This window comes from Poecilia reticulata, chromosome 3 (assembly GCF_904066995.2).
Source record: "Poecilia reticulata chromosome 3, P_reticulata-male-v2, whole genome shotgun sequence".
Lineage (NCBI taxonomy): Eukaryota > Metazoa > Chordata > Actinopteri > Cyprinodontiformes > Poeciliidae > Poecilia > Poecilia reticulata.
In genome coordinates, this window is record NC_088832.1 from 32,185,680 (window position 1) to 32,207,688 (window position 22,009).

The 22,009-nt window shown below is 39.5% G+C and overlaps 1 protein-coding gene across 6 annotated transcripts in view; it reads right to left on the bottom strand.

The window, feature by feature from the left end:
- The window catches only part of nav2a (neuron navigator 2a), a 266,796-nt gene that overhangs the window by 99,229 nt on the left and 145,558 nt on the right, over positions 1–22,009 (bottom strand). For 4 of the 6 annotated variants that reach the window (XM_081605471.1, XM_081605470.1, XM_081605469.1 and 1 more), the window contains 2 exons: positions 4,674–4,791; positions 2,123–2,175 (listed from right to left, as the gene is read on the bottom strand). In XM_081605471.1, coding sequence (XP_081461597.1) covers positions 2,123–2,175; positions 4,674–4,791 — 171 coding nt within the window. Of the gene's footprint in view, positions 1–2,122; positions 2,176–4,673; positions 4,792–13,390; positions 13,705–20,460; positions 20,845–22,009 lie in introns of those variants that run through there. The other 2 variants (XM_081605473.1, XM_081605472.1) reach the window with 2 other exon arrangements.

Genomic DNA, 22,009 nt, shown 5'->3' on the forward strand with positions numbered 1-22,009 from the left:
TAATCTGGCTGGTGGCCAGAAATATCCCCGCTCAGCTGGCGCACCGGCCCAATTTACAGCCCATCACAGAGCGGCGGGCGGGCGGGCCGGCCTTGGGATGCGCCGCTCTGTTCCCAACAACAACAACAGAAAACAGCGTTTAGACGTTGAGAAAATCCGCTGCTCCTCACTGGTGTAACAAGATGAGGCATAAGTGGGTCTGAAACCCAAACCTGCGGTGCTTTTAACTGGGAGCCAACAGCCCCAAGTCGGGGCCAGATGTTTCACAGACGGTAGCCCGCTAGACCATAAAAGTAAATATAAATGGACTTTCGGTTCCCATCTACAATCACTCACAGGGATTTCTGTACCGCAGCTTCCATACGGGAGAGTTACTACACACAGATACACCCACACACACTGCTACACTGCAAAAAACAAGCTTTTCTGGTCTAGTTTTAATACAAATATTTTGGTAAAAAATAAGACAAAAATAACTTAAAAGTAACTTTTCAGCAAGATACAGGAGTTTGTTTTAAATGAAAAATTCCTTAATATTGATGAGAAACGCTAGTTCAGTTGGCAGATTATTTCACTTAACAGGACATTTCCCCGCGCTATAACAGAAATAATCAGCAGTGGAAGTACTATTTTCTCCATCAACATTAGGGAATTATTGCACGTAGTTGTTTTATATCTGGGAATTTCACACATCCGTACAACGAGGACAAAAAAAATGCCATCCGTAGAAAGGAAAAATAGCGTAGAAAACCCGTTAAAGAACAACTCAAAACTACGCAGGCTCGTTGCTATAGCAACTCACAACATCGCCACAAAATGTATCAGGATTCAACACCAAAAAACACTCAAACATTTGCCACACAGTGAACAGAGCATTCAGTCCGTTACAGTCTTACATTTTCAGGCTTGATGTTTATTTTGCGATTAGTAATAAGTGATTGTTGTGGGAGATTAGCTCCTGCTGCTATTAGCTAAGCTAACAGAGCGGTGGGAGATTAGCTACTGCTGCTATTAGCTAGGCTAACAGAGCAGTGGGAGATTAGCTACTGCTGCTATAAGCTAAGTTAACAGAGCGGTGGTTGATTAGCTACTGCTGCTATTAGCCAAGCTGACAGAGTGGTGGGAGATTAGCTCCTGCTGCTATTAGCTAAGCTAACAGAGCGGTGGGAGATTAGCTCCTGCTGCTATTAGCTAGGCTAACAGAGCGGTGGGAGATTAGCTTCTGCTGCTATTAGCTAACCTAACAGAGCGGTGGGAGATTAGCTCCTGCTGCTATTAGCTAAGCTAACAGAGCGGTGGGAGATTAGCTCCTGCTGCTATTAGCTAAGCTAACAGAGCGGTGGGAGATTAGCTCCTGCTGCTATTAGCTAAGCTAACAGAGCGGTGGTTGATTGGCTACTGCTGCTATTAGCTAAGCTAACAGAGCGGTGGTTGATTGGCTACTGCTGCTATTAGCCAAGCTGACAGAGTGCTCCTGCTGCTATTAGCTAAGCTAACAGAGCGGTGGGAGATTAGCTCCTGTTGCTATTATCTAGGCTAACAAAGCGGTGGGAGATTAGCTCCTGCTGCTATTAGCTAAGCTAACAGAGCGGTGGGAGATTAGCTCCTGCTGCTATTAGCTAAGCTAACAGAGTGGTAGGAGATTAGCTCCTGCTGCTATTAGCTAAGCTAACAGAGCGGTAGGAGATTAGCTAATATAAACACCTGATCTATTGATATAGTCATAGTCAAGCTAGCATATCACAACTACAACTACTTCCCTCTCCGTCTCTATTTTCCTTCTTAATTAAAACTTTTTCCCTCGTTATCCAGTTGTTGTAGTCTTGACAATTAGGAGCAAAGCACTGTGTTCTTTGTCCTGTTATATTTCAAATGTACATTTAAGATTTAGTTTGTAATATTCACAACTAAATAGCTAAAACCAATAATGGTATCGGCAAGCAGGTTTCTGCCCTCCATTGTGGAGATGGGGGTGTGTTCGTGCTGCAAGAGTCCATTTGTTCCTGAAAAGTTACTTGTAAGGGTGCACTGAGATATTTGCACTAAAACGTAGACCATAAATACAAAATCTTGGTAAGATATTGTGTTTTTGCAGAGAAAACAAAGTTTGGAGGTCACTTACCATCTGAGAACGGCTTTTGGGACACCCATTGATATCATCAATCTTCTCATTGGCTAAAGAAGAGACAAAAAAAAGAGGGAAAAGAGAGTGAAGATTAGAAACTCATCTGAGTTTGTTCAGTAAATTAATCCAGTTTTAATCCAAAGGATGGAGACTCCAATGTGTTTGAGTCCTGGATGGTTGATGCCTGAATGAGGGACATGAAACATTATCTGGCAGCGATGCCACTGAGGCCCCGACCAGCAGTGTGGGGTCGCTTTTTTTAACGTGTGTGTGTGTGTGTGTGTGTGTGTGTGTGTGTTGGGGGTATTAAGGATCACTCCCAGCCATTAAAGGCCCAGCCCACAGCAGCTGAGACACGGCCGTCAGATCACAGCTGACAACTGAGCCAGCAGGACAGATTTCTGCATCTGAGACGCAGCGGGGCCAAAAGAGCCGCTCCATCACAGAACCACCAGAAACAACCAACTAACCTTCATCTGTCCTTCAAAGCTAACCCCTTATTATTAACGGTGGAATATTAGGCTTCTTTGAACAGGTTAGGATCGGTCTACGGTCTATAACGTTCATCAAATTGAGATTTTAGGCTGTTTCAGGGCCTCTGTCACTTTAAATCCATTAAACAAATGAATTGTGTTCTACCAATATATTTGATCAACCAAATGAAACCAAATATATTGGTTCCCTTGACCATATATGGTCAGTGGGATCAAATAATGTGCTGTAGGCCACGCCCCCCCCCCACCCCCCCATCTCAACATTTACACTCGCACATAAAAAAAATGGCTGCAAACAAATACGTCTGTTTGTTTGAAAAGCAGAAGTGGAGAACACACCAAGCGGTTTCTGGATTGTGAGTCAACAAGACTCTTATTACAGCGCATAAAGAGGTAAAACCAGCTGACCAAACATTCTGGAACTCAGTTTGGGTTGCTAGGCGACGGCTGGGTTCCACTGGGGTTGCTAGGTAACGGTTTGTGACTTTACATTCCAGAGGTTTAGGAAATGGCTCGTTTTCCAGACACCAAAAAACATAAACTCATTGACAAAAACCGTCTGGGTGTGTTTTTTTAAGTGCTTTGGTTGATTTTAGAAGCAGTAGGAACCCAAATGTAACGACACAAATGTGAAAAATTAACAAACTAATGGTTATCTTCTCTATTTACTTAGTAGTTTTCTGTGAAGTTTTTGTCCCTTCTCAGCCAAAACACAAAATCTTAGTATTTTTAGTTCTTAATAATTCCTTAATATTGATGTAAAAAATACTAGCTCCACTGCCAGATTATTTTACTTATAATAAGAGACTTTTTCACGTTAAAAATGAACATTTCTGCCAATTAAACTACAACTTTTTCATCAATATTAAGGAATTATTTACTTAAACCAAGCTTCTGTATCTTGCTGAAATGTCAGCTTTGCTTTAATTCAAGCCCACTAACACATTTTGCGTTAGAAACTAGACCAAAATTACTTGGTAGGATTTAGTGTTTTGCAGTGTAGAGCTGCACAGAGACAGATCCACCTGAAATAAAAGTGATTCAGCAGCTACATTATGGGAACAGAGGCCGTCTTCAGATAAAGGGGAAGTTTAAAATCTGGGTCAGAGGTCATGGGGGGCGGGGGGGGAAGAGCCGGGAGACGAAACAGTCACCGACACGCTGAGTCAGCGTTCGGTCAGCTGGTGTCGGCCCGTTTCAGCCTCCAGTCTGTCAAGCGGACGCAGCGACAGCGCAAGGGCGGCCGGACGAAATGACAAGACCGATGATGATGATGACGCCGACGACTCTGACGGGGGCAAAGGTCAAGAAGACACAGACGCAAACAACTTTCACAGCCTACTTCAGGCGGTTACTATGGCAACGTATAGATGGATAACTAACTTTGGAGACGTCCCGCATCACTTGGAGGCTGAATTATTAACTCAGCTGAGCAAATCACCGAAAGATCTGTCAGGTTTTTACATCTGGCAAACACAAAATATTATTACCAAGTGACTTTTGTCTAGTTTCATTAACTTAAAACTAACTTTTCAGCAAGACATAGGAGCTGGTTTTAAGTCAATAACACTTTAATACTGATAAAAGTGCAGATTATTTCACTTATAACAAGACATTTTTTCCTTAAGTGAAATAATCTGCCAGTGGAACTATCACTTTTATCAATTTTAAGGAATTACCAACTAAAACAGCTTTTATATCTTAGCGATTTCTGAGCTGAGGTTGAGGTTTTTCTTGCAACTTTTGGAGCTCAGAAAAGTTTTTTTTACAGTAAAAAAATTACTTTTCAAGAATTAGCTTTTCCAAATTTGTTCTTTGTTAATTTTTCAACAACAAAAAAAAGTTTTTTCTCACCGATTTTTGTGTTTTTCAGCAATTTCCACTTATTTTCTATCCATCTACAATGGCTTTAAGAACCCGTCGTGGTGAGGTGAAACCATCAAAACCATCCACTTCTTCTAAAACCAGCGACGTTCTCCACATTTTTATCCTGTCGCCACGTGAACGGTGTTGGTTTTAATCATCCAACTTTGTAATTAAATTAGCTAACTCACCGACGACCTGTATGATCTCGGCCAGCAGCACTCCATCCGTGACGTCCGTCTGCAGATCCTTGATGAGCCGCTTGTGTCCCGACTTGGCTAGGTAGTGGTTGGCCCAGTCCGTGTAGATCTGCATCCAGAAACACACGAAACGCCCGTCACTTTCTGGACCCACCAAAGCAAAATCCGCTCCCAAAAAAATCCAGAGGTCAGTGTTTCAAAACTCTGCAAAGACACTTGAACGCCAACAAAAGGCATAAACGGTTGTTGCAAAATTCACGGCTACAGAAATAACAGCATGGTTAAACGGGACGGGAGCGGCCCCTGGTTCTTTTGTTGCCGCTCCGATCCGGAGTGTATCCGCGTGGTATTCAAATTGGGGCCATTGTGCTCAGCCGGGGCATTCATCCCTGAGCACACGGCGGCCGCTTTCTATGGGCCGCGCTGACATCACCCTCTGGGGACAGAAAAGACCCTTCGCTGCCTGGAGGGGGGAGCAGAGCAAGCATCTGAATAATCTGAATGGCTTCCTTCATAATTAGTTACCAAACTCACGCCTGGTCCTCCCTTAAAACTCACAACGGGACGATCGAGTTTCTATTTCTGAGTGAATAAAAGGAGGGCAGGGAGGTTGAGAAGCGATCCAGGTCTTCATAAAGGAAGTTATACTTGAGAAACGGACGATTCACGGATCTACAGTGGCTACAGATTCTCCCTGCAGGGATTCAAAATGTGTGGCAGCTCATCTCCCTCCGTTTGACATCTTATTTTTTTATCATTCACCACTTGCTGATATCTGCTGGGAGAAACGTCAGTAATGGGAATTTTTTTTTTTTTTAAAAAGCGTGGATTTTTACTGGAAAACGTCTCATGAAGGAAACATTTTTACGACAAGTTTAATTTTGTGAAACTGACCAGCTTTTAGAGAGAGTATTCAAAATAGATGCAACAATCAGAGATAAGAGCTCGACAATTTTCCCTTTACCACATTTAAGATAAACGTATATGAAAACATTTAGAAAATTAAAGTTAGAATTCTGAAATAAAGACAAAATTCTGAGAAAATTGGCAGAATTTGGGGGGAAAAAAGTTGGAATTTTGAGATCAAACTCAGAATTTTTAAATAAAAAAAAAAAGTCAATTCTTAGAAAAAAAAAATCTGAATTCTGAGATCAAAGGCAGAATTCCGGGATGAAAGTCAGAATTCTGAGATCAAAGGCAGAATTCCGGGATGAAAGTCAGAATTCTGAGATCAAAGGCAGAATTCCGGGATGAAAGTCAGAATTCTGAGATCAAAGGCAGAATTCCAGGATGAAAGTCAGAATTCTGAGAAAAAAAGTTTAGTTTTTTCTGGTGGCCCTTATCCTCTTATGTATGGATCTGATCAGTAAAACACATAAACTTAATAGCTTTAGAGCTTAATGCGAATACAGTTTAGGAGCATAATGCTTTAACACTTGCAGCACATTTTCCCCCAAAGATAAAAAAACAGATCATGTTTTTGACAGCAAGTTGGAAGTGCAATTGGTAAAAGACACGAAAAGCCTGAATCTCAAGTTTCCACATAAACAGAAAGTACTTGATAAAAGTTTTGTTTTTGAAAAATCAAACCCCAAGTTGCCAAAAGACAAAGTTATAACCGTTGTAAAGAAACGCTGACAAGTTGTAAACATGGCGGTGGTGCCTGGTTACGTTTGAGAGAATCTCAAAAGAGGGAAGTCATGACTGCAAATTACAGGGCAGCAAACCAGCAACACAAAAAACAGAAGCTGCTCCCCTCAACAACACACAATATTTGTTTTTTTTTTCTCCTGAAACGTGAAAACTTTCTCCACTTGAAAGAAAAACAGCTGTTTTTTTTTTGTTTTTTTATGGTTGTGAAACTGAAGAACATCTGTTAATCTGGACGAGACGGTGTTGGGTGTTGAGGTTAAAAAAAGCGAAGCAGCATTTAGGGTTTGACACGGCGGCGACCTCTGGTTCTTTGTGTTTGCACTGTAAACACGCTCGGGGCTTTTTCTGCTGAAACACTAAAAAAAAAAAAGGATGAATCACTGCTCGTCATGTCGGTTTACAGCAGGTGTTCAAACTTCAAAGACTGGCGCTCAAACGCTAACTCATGCTAGCATGCAAACGGTTTATTAGAGAGACAACCTCAAATTAAATACAAAAAGCTTCAGAGCGACCTTTAAATGATACCTACACTGCAAAAACACAAAGCCTTACCAAGTAGTTTTGATCTAGCTTTAGTGAAAATATCTCAGAATACTTTAAGACAAAACTAACTTTTTAACAACAAAGAGGAGCTTGTTTTGAGTAAATAAGTCCTTAAAGTTTATGAAAAAGTAATAGTCCACTGAGATTATTTCATTTATAACATGAAATATTTCCATTTTATAAGTGAAATGCAAAAGGTACGTTTTTATCAACATTAATGAATTATCGACTTTTAAACTCTTGTACATCTTACTGAAACGTTACTTGGTACAACTAAGATATTTGCTCTAGGAATTAGAAGAAAAATACAACAATTTTGTGTTTTTGCAGTGTAGCTAACAAGACGTTAGAGTAATTATTAATCTTTAAGTATTTTATTTCCAGTTTGTAATGAAAATGTCTCAGTTTTGTCTAAATCTTACAAGTTACTCTAGCAAATTTTAAAACTTATAACATTGGAAAATTATTTGGAAAAAGAATCTAACAGTCAAACTACGTTTTTATGATTATTAAGGAATTATATATCATGCTGAAATGTTGCTTCGGTAACACTTTATTTGAAAGGGGGTGAATAAGACTGTCATAACACTGTCATAAACATGTCATAACACTGTCAAACATGTCATAACACTGTCAAACATGTCATAACACTGTCATAAACATGTCATAACACTGTCAAACATGTCATAACACTGTCAAACATGTCATAACACTGTCATAAACATGTCATAACACTGTCAAACATGTCATAACACTGTCAAACATGTCATAACACTGTCATAAACATGTCATAACACTGTCAAACATGTCATAACACTGTCAAACATGTCATAACACTGTCATAAACATGTCATAACACTGTCAAACATGTCATAACACTGTCATAAACATGTCATAACACTGTCATAAACATGTCATAACACTGTCAAACATGTCATAACACTGTCATAAACATGTCATAACACTGTCAAACATGTCATAACACTGTCATAAACATGTCATAACACTGTCATAAACATGTCATAAACATGTCATAACACTGTCAAACATGTCATAACACTGTCATAAACATGTCATAACACTGTCAAACATGTCATAACACTGTCATAAACATGTCATAACTCCTGTCATGAACATGAATAAGCCTTCATGAATATTTATGACTGTTGTCATAAAGCGTCATTCGGTAAATTATGACACTTTTAATACAAAGTTGTTCATTACTGTTTAAACTTTACCTTTAATAACATAAAGTTACCTAATTTTTAAAGTGCAATCAGTAATACTTTTATAACAAATTTATATCAGTAATAGTTTCTTTATTAATGTCAAGTTGTCATAACAAAGACATTTTGAATAATGTCAACTTTGTATTAAAAGTGTCATAACTTACAGAATGACACTTTATGACAGTGGTCCCCAAACTACGGCCCGCGGGCCGGATCCGGCCCGCCTCCACATTTGGTCCGGCCCCTTGAACAATACCACAGAGCATTCAGATTTTTTTTCATATATTGTATTTTCCGGTTTATATGTGGATTTTTCTTCAACCACCAGGGGGCTCTTTAGCAGGAAGTGTGTCCTGTAAACTGGGTGTTTTGTTTTGCATGGCGCATTGCTGCCATCTGTTGGACTTTTAGGGAACTGCTTGACTTTTATGTTATTTAATCAGTACGGTTGTTTGCTAGCGGTAGAGCAGCAGCAGCTTATACTTCAAAACGAGCCTTTATGTTAACATATGAGGAATTCATATGTTAAAGTTACTTTCCCTCAATGGGATGGATATATACTAGTCAGTCCCAGTGACCGTTTCACTAACGGTTTTTGCCCATGTGCTGAGAAGGGAAAAGTTATGTGGCCCTCACAGGAAAAAGTTTGGGGACCACTGCTTTATGACAACAGTCATAAATATTCATGAAGGCTTATTCATGTTCATGACATGTGTTATGACATGTTTATGACCGTGTCATGACAGTCTTATTCACCTCCATTCAAATAAAGTGCTACCATTGCTTCTAAGTTAGTTTTGCCTTGTTTTAATTCTACTAAAAAATTTGCATTAGAAACTAGACAAAACATTTGTGGTAAGAGTTTGTTTTTGCAGTGTAGATGCCAAAACTGTTAGAACTTTAGATAAACTCACATTTATCTAAATTGGAGGTAATTTTTTTACTCAATATTGTATATTTTACATGAACAGAGATCTTAGTAGTCCAGCTGTTGCATTGTCTTGTTTGTCTCTTTATTTTTCGCTTAAAGTCTGAATGGATCCGTTTTCTCAGGTTATTTGAGCCACGTTTTCTGGTTTCAGTGCGTTGAATGACAGCTACCCGTTTCACCTCGGTCTTTCATTGCAGCACAAACCCTCAATTTGCTTCCCCGAAACGGCTTCAAAGGAAGCCTGCACGCTCGCACAAAAGCTCCTGAAGATCGCACTTCCTTTATTTTGAGAGAGCAAATTGAAAGGATGAAGTTTAATCCGGGGTTTTTTTGTTTTTTTTTAGCTCCTTGTTTCACTAGAGAGTGTTTTTATTCTCACTGAAGGTTTGTGTTTACACTGCAAAAACACAAAATCTTACCAAGTACTTTAGTCTAGTTTATCTAAATATCTCAGAAATAAGACAAATCTAACTTACAAGTAGCTTTTCTTCTATGTTTTAAATCAATAATTTCTTGAAATTGGTGAAAAAGTACCAGTTCAACTGGGAGATTTTATTCCAAGACATTTTATAAGTTATGCGTTTAAAAAACCAATTTATCTTGCTAAAAACTTACTATTAAGTCAGTTTACTTGAAATTAAACTAAGAAACTAGACTAAAAATACTTGGTAAGATTTTGCATTTTTGCAGTGTGACCTTTGTTACTGCACTGCAAAAACACAAAATCTTACCAAGTATATTTCTAGAGCAAATGTCTTAATGCACTTGAAATATGACAAAACTAACTTACTAAGTAACATTTCAGCAAGATATGAGTTTCATTTAAGTTGATAATTCCTTAGTATTGATTTTAAAAAGTTACTTGGCAGATTTTTAAAAAAAATTTCCAAAAGTCTTTTTGGAAAAAAAATCTGAATTATTTTCTCTTTTTTTTTTGGCACCAATCATCTTCCGTAGGCATCTGTAACACGTTTGTAATGCATTTAAAGCCTCGTCTATTATTAAACATTGAAATCCAACTATTTTCTGCTTCTGTCTTTCCATATGTCACCACAGCAGAAACATGTTTAATCTGGATGGGCAGCTGCACAGGCATGCTGCTTCCATACGGAAAATCCCATCATTCCCAGAGACTCCCAGTAATCCCAAATCTCCCTCTTCAAGGGAGCGCGAGTCTTTTTTCGGAGCTGATAATTGGTGCAGGGGTCAGGGGTATTCCCGTCATCAGAGAGAAGCAGAGTGACACCAGATCCTTCCTTCATCCTTATGAAAACTCTCCTTTGTGCTGATCCGGCCCATCAGCATCCTGTTCTGGTGACGATACATCAGCATTATTAACAGCCGTTCAGCTGAAACCTTTTCTCATCAAATACAAAGCTAAACATTGTTGACAGTTGGCTTCCTTTACGACACGGGTCTCCAAAGTGTGGCCCGGGGGCCATTTGCGGCCCTTGGAATAGCTTTGTGTGGCCCTCTGGACGCGTGTTAGGAATGTATATAAATGGTTAATTAGCTTGCACGTTTTAAAAAAACTAAAATTTCACCAGTTCTACCTGCCATTTTTGCCTTTTTTTTCCTGTCTGAGCTGAATGATTATTATTTTCTGAAATGCTAATTTGCTTACAGAGACCTTATAATCCACTTTTTTTAAATTTTGGATGCTTAAAATGTTTTATGTTCTTTAGAAATTGAAGTTTTTTTTATCTTTAAGTGGCTATACTTGCATTAATATGTCATAATTGTTATTATTATCATTATGCTAGTTGAAAATGGTCTCAAAATGGCAATATTATCGTTTATCGCGATAATTTCTGGGACGATTTATCATCCAGCAAAATTTGCTACACATATATTTACCTAAAAAAGAAGCAATAAATACTTCTGATCACTTTTGTTGTTACAACAGCACCATAAAATATCGTGGTAAAACTTAAAGCCCATATCGCCCACCCCTGTTGAAAACGTCTTGTTTAGTGCACAGGCCTGTTCTACACGACAGCTGTGTGCAGCTTCTCATTTAAAACCATCACTACTTCAAAGCTGTGATGAGTCACTGTCCCAGACAGCTGCATCGTCTTTTCACACAAACACCACAAAATGTGCCGCAGATCCAACACGCCTGCCGCCTCGCTGAGTCACCAGCCTGACAACAGCAGGCGGCGATGGACGCATGCCATCCCCGCAGTGCAGACTCTGCTCCGTCAGGCCGGGCTTCACGCCGCCACGCTGCCCTTCAGCTGAAGGAGTCATCCTGGACCAGAAAGCAAAGGTTTCCCAGACGCTCCAGATGTACGGATTTAGGGGCTTGGAATTTTTATTATGATATTTTGTAGGGCTGTAGTGATACAATAATGTCACGATACGATACACGATATTCTGCTCACAATACGATATGTATTGCGATTTTCAGCAAACGATACAATTCAACACACTTTTGCGATTTTCTGAAACATTTTAAAGGGACAGAGTGATTTTGGGGACATTTTGGGATTGTTATAGAGTTGGATTCAATTAATTTAACTGAAAACTGATTAAAAGCACCAACTACACCAGTGGTCCCCAAACTTTTTCCTGTGAGGGCCACATAACTTTTCCCTTCTCTGGTGGGGGGCCGGAGTCAGTTTGTAACAGAAAATGTGTTACACGTTTATCACCTGGGCTGCCGGAAATTGTTGAGGGGGGGGTTAAGGTTGAAACTGTTCAGGGGGTGGTGGAGGTCGTTTTTCGATTGATTTTTACCCAGAAAGCACATGGGCAAAAACCGTTAGTGAAACAGTCACTGGGACTGACTAGTATATATTCCATTGAGGGAAACTTTAACATATGAATTCCTCATATGTTAACATAATGGCTCGTTTTGAAGTATAAGCTGCTGCTTACCGGCATAGCTTCAAGGCGTGGTCCTTTAAATGCCTTTCAGTAATGAACCGGGATAAAAATACATCAACTTTAAGAAGGTATAAATACCCAAGGTGGGGTGCAAAAGTCTCTTGCGTCGTCTGTGTTTACACAGGATTAGTTTCAAATAGGTGGCATAAAAAATCCTCTAAGAAGGTGAAGTGAAGTTCGTGTTAAAATCAGTGTTTCTTTGGATTATTTTCCCACTAGCAACGCTAATCTAGAAAAACTGAGGGATTTGACAGCTGTTCAGACTAACAAAGAACCAGCCAGGTGGCGCGTGGTTGAAATTAAAGTTTTAAACTTTATGAAATAGTTTTTTCCTCATTGGTGTCACAGTTCTAGTTTGCCTCCTGCTGCAGTTGAAAAAGTGTTTTATGGGTTTGGTAACTTTAAGTGGGCGGGGTTCTGGACAGCAGGACGTCAATAGATGGATTCAGCAAGTTACAGCCGACTTGATGGTCGATAGATGGATCATTGACCACCTATCTGTGGTCAATGGTCCATAGATTCACTGAGTTGAAGCTCGGTCGCTAGCTATTCAGCGAGTTGAAGCTCGTTATCTATATATCGATGGATTCAGCAAATTCAAACTACCATGTTAGCTATATATACATAGATTATGCATAGAAGGTAGCTAGCTAGCTTTCTATAGATAGATTCAGTGGGTTTAAGTTAGTTAGCCAGATAGATTCAGACAATTTAAATTAGCTCGACAGATTTAGTGAGAAATTTGCTTGTCCCAGCACAGCACATAACAGTAATATAAATTTAAATAATAATAATAATTAATTACAATTCAGTTCAGTTCAGTTCTGATGGGAGAAATAATATTACCTAACTTCTGTGATGCCTTTTGCTAACATTTGTTGCCAAAGCACCAAAGCATTAGCAATGTGGCTACTTAGCATGCTACACTACAAAAACACAAAATCTTACCAAGCATTTTTCAAGTACAAAAGACAAAATTAATTTACAAATAACTTTACAGCAAAGATACAGGAGCTTGTTGAAAGTAAATAATTCCTTAATACTGATTAAATTAAGAATATTTCACTCATAACATGGGAGAAAGTCGTGTTTTAAGTGAAATAATTGACCTTTTTCAGTTCTTTCTTTAATCAATATTAAGGAATTAACTTTAAAACAAGTTTCTATACCTTGCTGAAAAGTTTTTTGGTGTTTTATTGAATGTATTGGACCAGAAACACTTGGTAGGATTTTGCGTGTCAGATTTACAAAATACCTTCTGCTGTGTGAAGCTGCTATAATAAATCCAAACAGCAGATCTGGTTCTACTCATGACAAGTCTATTTCAAGCTGACCTTTCCTCCTATACAAGTCTGTTCAAATCATTGCTGCCAGCAGTGATTATGGTCCTTATCAACACCTTTTCCTACAGGCTGATCAGAAATGGTTTGCCGTATTTTTCGTGTTTCTTTCTGGTTTCTTACCACTTTGTAGTTCTCACAGGAGAAGCGGCTGTTGCTCCTGGGCGGCACCTTGAGGCCGCAATAGAGCGCCATGCGAGGTCGTCACCGAGATGAAGATTACTGACAGACCCAAACAAACAGCTACACATTCCTGAGAAGATGAGAGCAGTCTGAGCGAACAGAAGCGGTTTAGTGGCCACTTGCCCCTGACTGCCTTATCTCCGTCGCAGCGTCTTTACGGGCTGCTGCCGGTTGGAACATGACATGATTTACCTCTCTACAGGAAGGCTTCTCTTTATCTGACCCCCCGCCCCTTTTCAGACGGCTCGGCGAAGCCTCAGACATCCTGACACTGTTACGGCCCCCTGCCCACCCGCTGCCGCCGCCGCCTCTCTGAGTGTCATTCAGTCTGAGTCAAGTAGCCGACGCAGACTTGGTTCCTCTCCAGGTACAGAGATAAAGCATGCAGAAATGGGGACGTTTATGTTGGGGCGTAGGTTTTTATTTTTTATTCGGTTTAAATGATGCCTTTCTACAGAAGAGGATTAGAGACACTTAAAAAAATATGCTGATTTAACTTAATTAAAAGTCAGAATTGTAACATTAAAGTCAGCGATACAAGGCTACCTAGTTTGTTATCTATAGATTTATTCAGTAAGTTGAAGTTAGCTAGCTATCAAAAGATTAATTCAGGAGACTGAAGTGAGCTAGCTTTCTAGCTAGCTTCAGATAGAAGCTATCTGTTGCTAGCTAGCTATCTAGAGATAGATTCAGGGTGTTAAAATCAGCTTGCTAACTACAGACTAATTCAGCAAGTTGAAGTTAGCTAGTTAGCTATCGATAGATTAATTCAGGAGACTGAAGTGAGCTAGCTTTCTAGCTAACTTCAGATAGAAGCTAGCTGGAATCTATCTGTTGCTAGCTAGCTATCGATAGATAGATTCAAGGAGTTGAAGCTAGCTCTCTATAGATGGAGTCAGCAAATTCAAACTACCCTGCTAGCTACATAGATTTAGCAAGTTGAAGCTAGCTATCTAGGTAGCTATCTATATGTCGATTCAGTGAGTTGAAGCTAGCTAGAACGATTCATTTGTAAGCACAAAACAATAATACAAATTTAAAAAAATAAAAATAAATTATAATTTAGTTGAGTTCAGTTTTGAGTTTTAACAGAAGAAACATATATATATATATATATATATATATATATATATATATATCAAAGAAGGCGTCAAAGAAGTTTTCCTGACTTCTTTGATGCCTTTCGGCAACATTTATTTTATTCTTTTGTCTTCCGAAGATGAAGGATGAACATTTCACAACCTGAAGGCTCTTTAGGAATATCACAGAGCATATTTGGTTATTGACCCTTCCATCTGCTCACTTTCATCAATAAGGAGTCAGCATGTCTCCATGCTGCCGTGAGCTGAGGGTGACATGTGGCGGCACATCCCCTCTGACCCAAGCTGGGCCGTCCAGCAGATGGCTGCTGGGAGAATGATGGATGGACTGATGGAGTCACTAACACAATAATCTAAAAAAGACATACAGTGAGTGGCTGCGGCTCTTCGTAAGCAGAGGTAGATATGAACAGATGTCTCCTGACGCGCCAGAGGACCACAATCTGCTGCCATTTCATTCATATTTTTGGATTTGAACCACCAAGTCTCCCCCTTTTTCTATGTATATTTACAAAAAATCTGCAATTTATTAAAATACATGCAAACGTTTACATTGACATCGGGTTTGAATAAATGGATCACCATTAGAGCCCTGCAGCAATGCATTAAGAAGGAACAAGAAACCAACGCGGAAGAGCAGAAAACTGATTTAAAAACCGCTTCATGCTGGCCCGGGCCGACCCAGAGACTCTCAGGGCATTAAGTTAAGCAGAATTTGATCTGGGGGGCCTTTTCCTGTTAAGCTCATCACCAACTCCACCTCGTTTAGGGAGCATTCATGTCAGTTCAATTTAATCAAAATGTTGTTTGTTTGTCTAGAAAATCCAGTTTGTGGAGGTGTGAATACGTAAACTCACTCTGATCCGCCTAAAATCCTCTGTCTCGGTTCGGTTGAAGTGAACTCTGGTGCGGTTTGAATGCATATGTGAACAAAAAGATCGCTCCAAAGGCAGGAAGTGGACTACAGCGCAAGGCATTCTGGGTAAATACCACCAAAGCAAACGTGAGAGTCCAGCACTAGCAGGAGAAATTTGATAAAAAGTCTACGCAAGTACAGAGTAACTGATCAAATTATCAATAATTTAATATTTACAAATCATCAGACAGACCAAAATGTAAAGTTAAGTGGAAATTTTAGGCATTTTAAGGACAAAAATGTCAATAATTCATAAAAGTAACAACAAATATCAAAATAAATTGTTTACAAATCAGTTTCTTTCAATAAAAAAAAATAAAAAACATGTTTGTTTTCATTGAGTGGGTAGAAAATCCAGAAATTTTACTCAAGTAAGAGTAGAGATACCATCCATCCATTTTCTTACACCCTTGTCCCTCAGTGGGGTCGGGAGGGTTGCTGGTGCCTATCTCCAGCTAACGTTCCGGGCGAGAGGCGGGGTCACCTGGACAGGTCGCCAGTCTGTCGCAGGGCAACACAGAGACACACAACCATGCACACACACACTCACACCTAGGGACAATTTAGACAGACCAATTAACCTGACAGTCATGTTTTTGGACTGTGGGAGGAAACCGGAGTACCCGGAGAAAACCCACCATGCACAGGGAGAACATGGAGACTCCATGCAGAAAGACCGGGGCGGGAATCGAACCCAGAACCTTCTTGCTGCAAGGCAACAACTCTACCAACTGCCCCACTGTGCAGAGTAGAGATACTTCATAATAAAATGACTCAAGTAAAAATAAAAAGAACAACTTAGTAGAAATACTCCTAAAAGTTCATTCTTTCCAGAAAGTTACTTAAATAAATGTAATTGAGTGAACATAGCCAGTTACCACCCAACTCTGCTGAAGATCCATCCGGCTAGCCAAGAAGCGTGAATGAATGGGATTTTAAATATAGCCGCTGACTAAACACAGGATCCAGACAATCTTTTGTCATATAGATTATTAGTTTCATCATCAGTTTAGAGCCGATGGAGCAGCAGCACCAACCCCAGTCGGTGACCCTCCCTGCCTCTAAAGTGGCTTCAGCCCGCAGGGAGCCGACGCAGGCCAGCTCTAAATAAGCCCTCATGTCGCTGCTCGTACTTCGTTTGGCGCATAAAACATGTGGTTCAGGGAAGCCTTGTGAGGCGCATGCAGACCAAACAACTCGGCCTTAACGCGGCGGCTGGTGGAGCATGGGAAACAACGTCAGATGCTAGTAAGCCAGAGCGACGGGACGGAGTCTGATGGGAAGATTCATATCCCTGAAGCTGCAACAACACAATCCGACCAAGAATTTCTGCTCTGGTCTTCAGTGCAAACATCTTAGAGCACTTGAAATAAGACTAAACTAGCTCACAAGTAGCTTCTAAGGCTTTTATATAGGAGCTTTAAGTCGATAATTCTTTATTATTGATGAAAAATCTCTCGTTCCACTGGCAGATAAATTCACTTGTAACAAGGCATTTTCAGAAACAGGAACTTTTTCATCAACTTTAAAGAATTATTTGCTTAAAACAAGCTCCTATATTTTGCTGAAAAGTTACTTGTAAGTTTATTTTGTCTTATTTTAAGTGTACTAAGATATTTGCACTAAAAAATAGACAAAAATTACTTGGTAAGATTTTGTGTTTTTGCAGTGCAATGTTATTTCTAACAACATTTTTAACAATTAGCCAGGATAAACTTCTCCTCTTGCTAGCCGATTTAGAGACTTTCACAGTTAAATCAGCTCATTGGTATTTAAAATACAAGAAAAACTCGTTTAAAAATAATTTTTCTAACCATTAAGTACTCAAATTTATAATTTGATTAATCTGGGCTTTTGTTGTTTGTTTAAATATAAAATTTGGACAGAAATGTTGAGGATTTATGGCTTAATTCTCATTAGCATGTACAGATGTACGAGTATCAAAGCACATGAGAAACATCATTTATCACCAGACAACAAAACATAATATTGTTGAAATAATGGAGTAAAAACGTAGGTTATTTTTCAACATCACATTTATCCATCCATCCATCCATTTTCTTGCACCCTTTTTCCCTCAGTGGGGTCGGGAGGGGTGCTGGTGCCCATCTCCAGCCAACGTTTCGGGCGAGAGGCGGGGTACACCCTGGACAGGTCGCCAGTCTGTCGCAGGGCAACACAGAGACACACAGGACACACAACCATGCACACACACACACTCACACCTAGGGGCAATTTGGAGAGGCCAATTAACCTGACAGTCATGTTTTTGGACTGTGGGAGGAAACCGGAGTACCCGGAGAAAACCCACGCACGCATAGGGAGAACATGCAAACTCCATGCAGAAAGACCCCAGGCCGGGAATTGAACCCAGAACCTTCTTGCTGCAAGGCAACAGCTCTACCAACTGCGCCACTGTGCAGCCCACACCACATTTAAATATCATGATTTACTTTTTCAGATTTCTGCCTGGTTAGCGGATCCAGAGTTAAAACACAACCACGCTAGTTTCCATTTTTCCCCGAGGCTGAGGCGTAAGCCAGGCGGGTGAACACCGACGATAAGTTTTAACAACATTTCAAACAATTACAAAATACCAACAAGTTTGAGACATGTAGCTAAAAAATGTGATAAAATAAGCTTTAAAATGGATCAAATGCCTTCCCTCTGCAAGCGGCACAATAATTTTGATTTATATGCCGCATGACATGACGGTCAAATAATCAATCGAACGGAATAGATTACCGACATCGACTGCACTTCATAACACAGACGGCGGGTCATTTTAATCTTCCAAATGTGCTTATGTTGTCGGCTCCACTTATTTTTTGTTGCTCACACACACACACACACACACACACTGACCCAGAGGTGTGTTGTCAGCCGGTGTGTGTGGGGGTTAGCTGTGTAATTAAGCTAGCTTTCTTATCAACCCATCTAAGAACCTCCACTGCCTTCCCTTCCTCCCTGCACCAGAAGAGATGCAGATAAGAAAAGGAGAAGCAGAAAAAGAGCCTCAACTGAATAAAATGACTTTTAATAAATCGGCTGCTTTTAATGCTATCACCCCTGAAATCTTTATAAAGGTTTGATTTTCCATTTCTTTGCTCCACATGTCTTTTCTGCAGCTGACCTGCTTTGTATTTTATCTCAGAATCCCAGACTCTGCTGAATATTTACCACCATATTGCCCCGAACAGTCAGTTTGTGCAACAATGCACAAAGCAAAGTGAAAGAACGACGCTTTGCTAATGCTTCAAAGGAAAATAGACTTGTGCACGCATGTGCTGCAGAACTCTAAAGGGGTAATTGACCCGATTGTAACTTTCCAAGCAGACATCAAAGTGAAAGATGGAATCAGGTGAGGGGAAACCACAGAGCATTTCCCTTTATATTAAACCCTTTGCTAATCCGCAGCCTTCTGGTAACCCAACGCCGAAGCTGCTGCATTGTTACAGCCTGACGAGACGAGCCCCAGAAATAACACGTCCACATAGAAATATACAGAAACGAATTAAGGCCACTAAAAAAAGGGAACTTTGACTTAAATCTCAGAAATTCTGACTTGAAAATGTCTGGATTCTGATTTTAATCTCAGAAAACGAAGATGCGAATTCTGCAAAAAGAAGAAAAACAAAAGCCAGAGATTGAAATCAGAATTGTGAAAAAAAAAATCAGAAAAATAAACAAAATTCTGCAAAAAAAGAAAATTTGTGAGCCTATGTGAGAAAAAAGTCGATTAAGGTGAAGATTTTGTGATTAAAGTTAGAAGAAAAGTCAGAATTCTAAGAAAAATGCCAACATTTTGAGAAAACGTTTGACTGAATTCAGACTTCTGTGGAAAAAACAGAATTCAGAGACTGAACTCAGAACTGTGAGAAGAAAAATCTGATTTCTTTTATGAAATTAAAGTCAAAATTTTGAGATTAGAGTCAGAATTGTGATGGGAAATGTCAAAATTTGGTGAAGAATATTTCAGAATTCTGAGAAAAAAGTGAAAATTCTGAAAAAAAAAGTTTTTATTAAGTATGAATTCTGAAAAAAAGTCAATTAGGCAAAAAAAAAAGTCAGAAAAAAATAGAAATTCTGTGAAAAAAAGTCTGAATTTTAAGAAAAAAGTCAGAATTCTGTGATTAAAGTCAGGATTGTGAGAAGAAAATTCAGAATTCTGCAGAAAAATAAACAAAATTCTGCAAAAAAAACAAGACAAATTTGTGAGCCTATGTGAGAAAAAAGTCGATTAAGGTGAAGATTTTGTGATTAAAGTTAGAAGAAAAGTCAGAATTCTAAGAAAAATGCCAACATTTTGAGAAAACGTTTGACTGAATCCAGACTTCTATGGAAAAAACAGTCAGAATTCAGAGACTGAACTCAGAACTGTGAGAAGAAAAATATGATTTCTTTTATGAAATTAAAGTGAAAATTCTGAGATTAGAGTCAGAATTTGAAATTAAAGTGAAAATTCTGACATTAGAGTCAGAATTTGAAATTAAAGTCAAAATTTTGAGATTAGAGTCAGAATTGTGATGGGAAATATCAGAATTTGGTGAAGAATATCTCAGAATTCTGAGAAAAAAGTGAAAATTTTGAGAAAAAAAGTTTTTATTAAGTATGAATTCTGAAAAAAAGTCAATTAGGCAAAAAAAAAAAGTCAGAAAAAAATCTAAATTCTGTGAAAAAAAGTCTAAATTTTCAGAAAAAAGTCAGAATTCTGTGATTAAAGTCAGGATTGTGAGAAGAAAATTCAAAAATCTGCAGAAAAAGTCAATATTTGCAAAAAATGTCAAAGTCAGAATTCTTTTTTTTAAGTGACTCTAATCAGCTTCTGTAAAAAATAACCATCCTCAAATTCAAGAGCGTCTATAGTGACTTTCAGCAAACCGAGAGCTTCCCATCCTGTCACATTTTTACACATTTTGACGCCAGAGAAACCCGTAAAGCTGATAATTCCCCAAATCCCAGCTGGTACTTGACCCTGGACGTGACCCACCTACCAGTTTCATGGTGAAATTGTTCTGCTCCCAGCGGCACAGCATCAAACTCATGGTGCTTCATACACCTGCCTCACATGTAGCAGGACGGCCGGCGGACCCGTCGGGTCCTGATGGGTCACATCAGGACCAACTTTACCCCCAACAGAACCGGAGTGGGAAGAGAATCCAAAGAATCCCAGACGGTTTTCTCAGGGTGGAGGGGGAGCTGCTGCTACGCCGGGACCCAGCAGGTCTCTGGTTGCCTGGACTAGAAGAACCGGGTCCCTCAGCGTCTCCCCACCCAGTCTGGACCAGAGAGGAGGTGAAAGGCGAGAGGAGCTCCGCCGCCTCTGCTGCTGCTGCTTTGAGCCGCTGCCAAGCCAAATGCAGGATTCCTCTTCCTCCTCCTCCTCCTCCTCCTCCTCCTCCTCCTCCTCCTCCTCCTCCTCCTCCTCCTCCTCCTCCTCGCCCACAGCAACACATTGTGCAATTGCTTTTCAATAGACCTTTGGTCAACGGGGAGGAGGCTGAAAAAGAAAGGGACAGACCTCGCACCCCTCCCCCGATAAAGCACACCTCCCCCAATAAAATGGAAGAAAAGCAGCAAAAAGTTGAGTGAACTATTAATCGCAGTGTATGGAGACCAAATCTTGCCAAGTATTTTTGGTCTAGTTTCTAGTGCAAATATCTTAGCACACCTGAAATGAAACTTGCAGGTAGCTTTTCAGCAAAATATGGGAGCTTGTTTTAAGACCACAATCACTCAAAATTTATTAAAAAGTTCTAGATCCACTGGCAGATTATAACATAATATTTCTGCCATGTTAAAATTGGAACTAGAACTTTTTAATCATCCATCCATTTTCTTTGGGGTCAGGAGGGATACTGGTGCCTCTCCAGCTAACGTTCTGGGCGAGAGGCGGGGTCACCTGGACAGGTCGCCAGTCTGTCGCAGGGCAAACTTTTTAATCAATAGTAAGGAATTATTGACGTATATATAAGCTTCTATATCTTAATTAAAAGTTACTTGTAAGTTATGTTAGTCATTTTTTCAAATGTATTGATATATTTCCAATAGAAACCTTTCAAAAATACTTATGTTTTTGTGGTGTATGTGTTTTGACAAATAAATTTTTTTCAGCCTGAATTGGACTCTAAATTAACTTTAAGTCTTGCTGTCAATCTGGTTTTTTTTTATTCTTTATTGACATTACTTATTGTTTTTGTTTATGATAAGTTAAATAATCTGCCAGTAGAACTAATATTATTTGTCAATATTAAAACAAGTTCCCATGTCTTGCTGAAAAGTTACTTACAGAAGTAAAACCAGCTGACCAAACGTGCTGAAGCTCCACTTGGGTTGCTAGGTGACAGGCTGGGCTTTACTGGGGTTGCTAGGTAACGGGGCTGTGCCTGTTTATTTGTGAAATTACATTCCAGAAGTTTTTGAAATGACTCATTTCCAGACATCTAAAAACATTGATTTGAAGTCAAATGACAGCTGGGTGTTTTTTTTAACCACTTGAGCCGTTTTTAGAAAAAGTACAAAACCAAACGGAAGCACAAAAAC